This window comes from Trichechus manatus, unplaced genomic scaffold, assembly GCF_000243295.1.
Source record: "Trichechus manatus latirostris isolate Lorelei unplaced genomic scaffold, TriManLat1.0 scaffold00040, whole genome shotgun sequence".
In the NCBI taxonomy this organism is placed as follows: domain Eukaryota; kingdom Metazoa; phylum Chordata; class Mammalia; order Sirenia; family Trichechidae; genus Trichechus; species Trichechus manatus.
In genome coordinates, this window is record NW_004443976.1 from 14839774 (window position 1) to 14847254 (window position 7481).

General features: G+C 46.2%; 1 protein-coding gene across 1 annotated transcript in view; it reads right to left on the reverse strand.

Annotated features, from left to right (window-relative positions):
• PITPNM3 (PITPNM family member 3) overlaps window positions 1–7481 on the reverse strand; it is a 112579-nt gene that overhangs the window by 74620 nt on the left and 30478 nt on the right. Inside the window, exon 5 of the mRNA XM_023730997.1 lies at window positions 4151–4258. Within this exon, the coding sequence (XP_023586765.1) occupies window positions 4151–4258 (108 nt within the window). The remainder of the gene's footprint in view (window positions 1–4150; window positions 4259–7481) is intronic.

The window sequence follows — 7481 nt, forward strand, 5'->3', positions numbered from 1 at the left end:
GCAACGTATGTTTTAAATGGTTACAGTGATAGAAAGTGGCATATAAGACACAATTAAGGCTTAAGACGAACGTAGTCATCTCCATTTGGAACTTTAGGGAGCACGAGGAGTCTTCAGGACATCAGGCTGAGGGGAGTAGGAAGCTACTGAAAACACAGTTTCGGAACTCAGGAATGAGGTCTTGGCTGGAGATAAGCTTGGGAATCATCACTGAGGGCTGCTGAAGCACTCACAGAGGAAGTGATTGGCTAGAGCGTGAACCATGAGATGGGGTCTCTGGAGTGAGCCCTATGTTTAAGGACAGCTAATCAGAAGGAGACAGGAGTATAGGCTCTGTCTACACCACCCATTTTGATGGCAGCCTTTCCCAGAAAGTATTCTGTGAGCTCCCTTCTCGAAAGATGTTCCCCAGAGCCTCTCTCCTAAGGCCCCTTCCACAGCCTGTCTCGCTGCACAGTAACACGTGGCTATGATCTGTCTCTTTAGCTCTGTTTCTGTCACCTCCTAGAGGGTGACAATTCCCTCCTTTTAGTCTTTATCTCCCCATGTGAAGCAAAGGGCTGGGCCCCTTTGATGACTCCATAAATGACTGTTGAAATGAATGAAATAAATATGTGTGTTCTGTTGTGTTGTGGGAATTCACATCATGAATCCACAGGGGAATGGGACTCAGAAGGAGCTAGAAACCCAGCTGGTTTCCTCTTCCTCACCCCTTTTCCCTCTCTTCCTCTTGCTTCCTATTCTGTACTGAGAGGAAACAGCATCAACTCTCCAATGCAGACAGGCACTGCCCCTAAATCAACCTTTCATGAGCAACATGAAGCATTTAAGATTGTACTTGTGCAAGACTTCTCCTTCTTCTCTCCCTCTTCAATCATTATATTGCTGTTGTTATCATTGATAGCTGCCGACGAGTCATCCCGATTCATGGCCACACCACGCACAATGGAACGAAATACTGCCCAGTCCTGCACTATCCCCATGATCAGTTGTGGATCAGACCATTGTGATCCATAGGGCTTTTTGTTTTTTGGTTGTTGTCGTAAAAATATACACGACACATCTGCCAATTCAATATTTTTCAGGTACATAATTTAGCGATACCAGCTACACTAATCATGTCGTGTAACCATCACCCATAATCGTTTCCAAATTTCCCATCACCATAAACAGAAACTCAGTGCCTCCTAAACAATGACCATAGGGTTTTCACTGGCTGATTGTCACAAGTAGATCACGAAGCCTTTCTTCCTAGTCCATCTTAGTCTGGAAGCTCTGCTAAAACCTGTTCAGCATCATAGCAACACACAAGCCTCTACAGACAGACAGGTGGTGGCTGCACATGAGGTGCATTGGTCAGGAATCAAACCTGGGTCTCCTACGTGAAAGGCAAGAATTCTACCACTGAGCCACCACTGCCTCAAATCATTATAATAATTACCTGTTATTGAATGCCTACTATGGGGCAAGCACTCTGCAAGTATTATCTCATTTAATCCTCACAAACTGTTTAGTAGCTCCATTCGACAGATGAAGAAACTGAGGCTCAGAGAGACGAAGTAATGATCCTGGGCCACAAGCCATGGAGAGGGAGAACCAGGTTCAAACCTAGACCTCTCAGACTCCAAATCCACAGTTTCTGGCTCTACCATTAGCCTCCTCCTTCTTCCTCCTCCCCTTCCTCCCCTTCCTCCACTGCCAGCTCCCTCCCCGCCCCAACCCCAGCTCACTGTGACTCTCACTCATTCCCTCCTTAGCTCACACTGTGTCTGACTCATACGTTCTTGGGCAGACAAGCGGGGTGGGGGTGGAAAGGGGGTGGCCAGATGGGTGGTGATTACTAGTTTGGGTTTGTCTTTTCATGGCTGTCAAACATGGTTCTGGGACCCCTTCTGGGCCCCCTCTGGGGTCCCTGGGAGGAAGAAAAGAGCAGACAAAGGGCTCATCTTCAAATGTGTGACTAAGAAGATAGGAAATGGTCTCTGGACCTGGCCTTGGAGACTGGACTCAGAGCCCACCCTTCCTGTGGATGTGACGGTCACCAGGGGCATTTCCTTAAAAACTCTGAGTTTCTTGGGCCTGACTTTGCTGCCTAGCCTCATTCCACTGGCCTGGGGAGGAGAAAGTTTGGGAGACAAAGCCCTAGACTAGGATTCAGGAGACTAGGGATCTGGATCTGATGCTGACACCAACTTGGGGGACCTCAGGAAAGATACAGCTTCTCTGAGCCCTGGTTCTTCATTTGTAAAATAGGACAATTCTCCCAGGCCTGCCTATTTCTCAGGATGGGGGCCTTGGCATGGGGAGGGCTCTGAACAAAGGAGGCAGGACTGGGGGAGAAAAGGAGCGGATTCTAGGGGCAAGACAGCCACCACTAAGACAAAAACAAAAATAGTTGCCTTTGAGTCAATTCCCACTCATGGTGGCCCCATGTGCTGCAGAATTGAACTGAGCTCCATAGGGTTTTCAAGGCTGTAATCTTTCAGAAGCAGACCACGAGGCCTTTCTTCCCATGTACCCCTGGATGGGTTTGAACCACCAACCTTTTGGCTAGTAGTCAAGCACTAAACCATTTGCACCACCCAGGGTCTCCTACTACCAAGACGGCCACCACCAAGATGGCCATTCTCTTGAGCTGGGCCAGGACCATCTCACCAAATCCCTCCTGATGGGAAGGCCTTTCCCAGTCAACAACTCTGCCTCAGACTAGGACTGAGGAATGACAAGGCCAAGAGAGGAAGAAGGAGAGAAGATGAAGGAGACAGAAAGTAGGAGGAATGGTATATGAGGAAGGATAGAAAAAACTCACCTCAGGATACTAGGCACAGAGGTTAGCACGCAGGATAGGGCTCTAGCTTTGGCTCTGCTCCTCACTGGAGAGTGAACTTAATCAAATATAGTCCATCTTCGAAACTCAGTTTCCCCCATATGTCATCTCAGATTTTATGACCTCCTCAGATATATCCTCCACTTGCCTTTCAGAGGCTGGCCCCATGGATTCATTGTCCAGGAACCCTTCCTTGATCCCCTCTCCCACCACCTTCTAAAAGTCCTGCGTCTCCCTCAGCCTTGACAACCCTTAATCTAAGCTTGATCCCCTTATATCCTGACTTACACTGTGTCACACACCACAAGGCAGAGGCTTAGGTGAATCACCTCTGATCCCCCCTGTCAGGCACTTATACACAGTAGGTGCTCCACAAACATTCTGCTAGTGATGGTCAGACAGAAAGATGGTCACACAGACAGGTGGATGCATGCATTAAAAAAAATAAGCCTACTTTGTCTGCTGACCAAGTTCCTGGTCAAAATTGCCTTCCATAAGAAGCCTGGATTAATCCCCAGCCACATACTCCTTCAACAGCTCAGCCAAAGGAAGTTGCAATCCTCCACTGCTACCTTTCTCCCCCTAGACCTCAGCTCCTGCCCCTTCTCAAAGGCTCCTCCAGTTGCCACTCTACTTTATCCAGAAGATTCTAATCCCACAGGTCTGGCAGCCCAAGGAGCTTGGACCCAGCCACCTAACCTTACCTACCCATGCTGCTGCTGTTGCTATTGTTGTTGTTGTTGTTAGCTGCTGTCAAGTTGGCCTCCAGCTCAGTGACCCCTTGCACAATGGAACTAAATGCTGTCTGGTCTTGTGCCATCCCGTGATCAGTTGTCGATCAGACCATTTTGATCCACAGGATTTTCATTGGCTGATTTTCAGAAGTAGATCACTAGGCCTTTCTTCCTAGTTTGTCTTAGTCTGGAAGTTCCACTGAAGTCTGTTCAGCATCATAGCAACACACAAGCCTTCAGTGACAGACAGGTAGTGGCTGTGCATGAGGTACATTGGTCAGGAATTGAACCCAGGTCTCCCACATGGAAGGCAAAAATTCTACTACTGAACCACCATTGTCCTTGACTACCCATGCTACTGGGAAGCTCTTTTTTAAGTACCGTGGAACTCTTCTGCCGTACATGACCCCACAGAAGTCCCCATAAGCCTTCCTTCAAGTCACAGAACTCATGGATACTGGAAGGAGAGGTTCCCAGACCAGTAACTCATCACAGATGACCCAAGTCCCAGCCCTAAATTGCCAGCACTTCATCCTACCCTCAGACATACATATGTACACACCCTGGTCACCAAAGAGCAGAGTCTCACCTTGATGCTCCTCCAATTTTCCCATGGTCTCAATCTGCTCCACCAGGTCATTTGAATTCCACTGGCTCATCCCAATGAGGATGGCATTCTTCCCTTCAGTCATGTCCTCTGTGGGAAGAAGCAGAGTTGGGTATGAGCAGGCAGGTCTGTGTGCCAGGGGGAGTATTTATTTATTCCTTTGAGTTGAGATAGATTTCAACTTTTAAAGGTGTCTATAGTTATAGACAGGTATGAGACATTCAGGAATTTTTAACTGCAAAGAAAGCACTGTTGTTGTACCCTACAGGGCTTCCACATGTTGCAGCAAAATAAATAACAAAGGAGTATTCACAAGAGAGGTTGAAAACCCATAGGAGCCTCCATCCCTGGTGGCACTGCAGGCAGTATTTCTTAAAAGATGCTATATCAGGAAAGAAAGAGCAAAAACTTGCCACTTACTAACAGTGTTCTTTGAGTCAGTTGTTTGAGTTTCTGAGCTTCAGTTTCTCATGTAAAATGGAACTTTCAATGTCTATCTTACAGAGTTGTTGTGAGGATTAAATTAGACAATGGGTGTAGAGATCTTGGAGCACAGGAAGTACTCAGTAGATGACACAACCATTATGGTTTTCCTTCACATGCGTAGAAAGTTACTATCAGGATTTGAGTGGATCTGGATTTGAGTGGAGCAGGGACAGCTCAGAAGTAACTAGGGGAACAGATGTCTGTCTCTAAGAAAGCCTTGAGCTATGCGAAGCCCTTAGCTCACATCTTACCCTTATGAACCTCTTAACCCCTCCGTTAATTGACTCCTTCCCTCAACCCTGTTTCAATCCTTGTCCTTTCCTAGTCTGAGCTTAGTGATAACAATGGGTGAAGTCAATGGGGCAATATTCCCTAACCACACTGAACATAAGCCCCTGCGTCCCACACATCCACAATCCACTACAAATATCTGATGCAATCTGTGGTCCTGTAAAGGGGCATTCCCTCAATAATAAACCCATAGGATCTCTCTCCCTCTCCCTCTCCCATCATAGAACCTTCTGAAGAAGAGCTTTGTGCCCTCTCTCCGGGATCAGACAGTAAAAGATTTTGAGGAGAATCTCCAAGATCCATGATAACCAAAAATAAAAGGATGAGGTCTATTTCACCACCAAAAAACTTTTCATATCAGATGGAACCAATATGGTAGATAAGAAGTCTGGGGAGAGCTGTCCAGGGTTCTGAATCTCTCTAAATCTCAGTAATCCAGACCCCATTTCTGGGTGAGACACCTAATCAAAAACCAAACTCATTGCCATCGAGTCAATTCTGACTTATAGCAACCCTGTAGGGTAGAACAGAACTGTCCCATAGAGTTTCCAAGACTGTAAATATTTATGGAAGCAGACTGCCACATCTTTCTCCCACAGAGTAGCTGAAGGGTTCAAACCTTCAACTTTTCTGTTAGCAGCCGAGGCACTTAATCACTGTGCCACCAAGGCTCCTACTCCTGCCTTATTTTATTTATTGATTTGATTTATTTAACAATACTTATCAAGCCCTCACTACACACTGAGGTTTGCAGTGTTTTACAAATACTAACTTATTTAATTCTCTTAACAACACTAAAAAGGTACAATTACGTTTCCATTTTGTAGACAAGGAAACTAAGGCAGAGATTAGTTAATTAACTTGCCCAAGTCACTGGCTAGAGCCAAGATTCAAACTCAGATACATGGTTTCAATAGTTCTTAAATTCTGCCCTGCTGATAGCCTCTCCTTAATGACCTGTATTGGCTACCCAACACTCTGTCAGGCATCATGCATACCCAGGCAATTTCCTGAGCCCAGCATGTTGCATTTGGGGTGCCACAGGCATTGATTTATGCCTGTAAGCAGCACAATGTACTGGGAAGAGCCCTGATCTGAGTTCCAGTCCAGACTTTGCTACATGAGGGCCTCATGCCTTTGCACATGTTCCTCATCCACCCCTCGCCTTTTCTTACCTCTTAAATGGGAATCACAAGTCTAGCTCAATAACTCTTTCTAGCAAGGTGTTGTGTGGACAAATGATATAGTAAACTTGAAAGAACCACGTAAACCAAGATACTGTAAACAAATACATGGTGGTATTATTCTTGGGGATGGAGTCCTGGGTGATGCAAATGGTTAAGCACTCAACCACTAACCAAAAGCTTGGTGGTTTGAACCCACCCAGAGGCACTTCAGAAGAAAGGCCTGATGATCTACTTCCAAAAATATCAGCCACTGAAAACCCTATGGAACACAGTTCTACTCTGACACACATGGGTTCGCCATGAGTCAAAATCGATTTGATGCAAATGCTTTGGTTTTTATTTTTATTGTTGGAGAAACAGAAATGTAAAGAGGTTAAGAGCTCAGTTCTGGTGTTAGATCAGTTATTTCCAATCCTGGATCCACCAACTACTAGCTATAGGACCTTGGGCTAATAATTTCAGTCTTATGAGCCTCAGTTTCCTCATCTATCAGCGGATATGATAGTAAAGCCTATGTCATAGAGTTGCGATGAGAATTAAATGAGATAATGCAGGTAAACTGTGTTACAAGAGGGCCTAGCACAGGAAGGACACAGACAGAGCCAACATCACACGATGATGAAGATGGCATCATCATCACCATTATCACCACCATCACCACCACCACCAGCAGCAGCATGTGAGATTACGCCCAACACTCACTCTTGGTTCTAGCCATGCCATTGTCTGCCCCTACAGCATTCTCATTCTAGCTCCAAAGTGGGGTAGTCACGATTAGTCTGTAGCCCACCTTGAGTTCTTTTGCCTCCTGGTGCACTTACTCAAGCAAGCAGTTGTCCATTCACTCATTCTAACACTCATTCTACAATGAATGAATTCCTGACCGCCGACTGTGTGCAACGTGACTTCCATTCTGCAGGAATCTGGTTTTGTGAAACACGTGATAACAGTGAACTCTGACACGGTGAAAGGAGACAGCACCTGGGCATGAGCAGGAGCTCCACAGGTGCTCAGCACATCCTAGCTCCCACTTTGTCTACAGTGCGCTCAGCCCTATCCCAGGGTGTACAACAGGCTATCAGAACCCCGAAGGGCTCACAGGGCTGGGGCGCTCTGAGCACGCCTATTTCTGTGCAGCCCTGGTCTCTTTCCCATTCTTTCTAGTGATGTGTATGCCCCTACCCCATCTTCTACTCTTGGTCTTTTGTCTGTCTCCCTATTAAATACACAGTAAAACCTGCGAAAGCCAGAACCTGTGTAAGGCAGAAACCTGTCAGAGAAGGAAAACGCAAATATTTTCCCCTAAAACGAGGGACAGAAAAGTGGTAAGACTGCACCCTGTTAAAGGC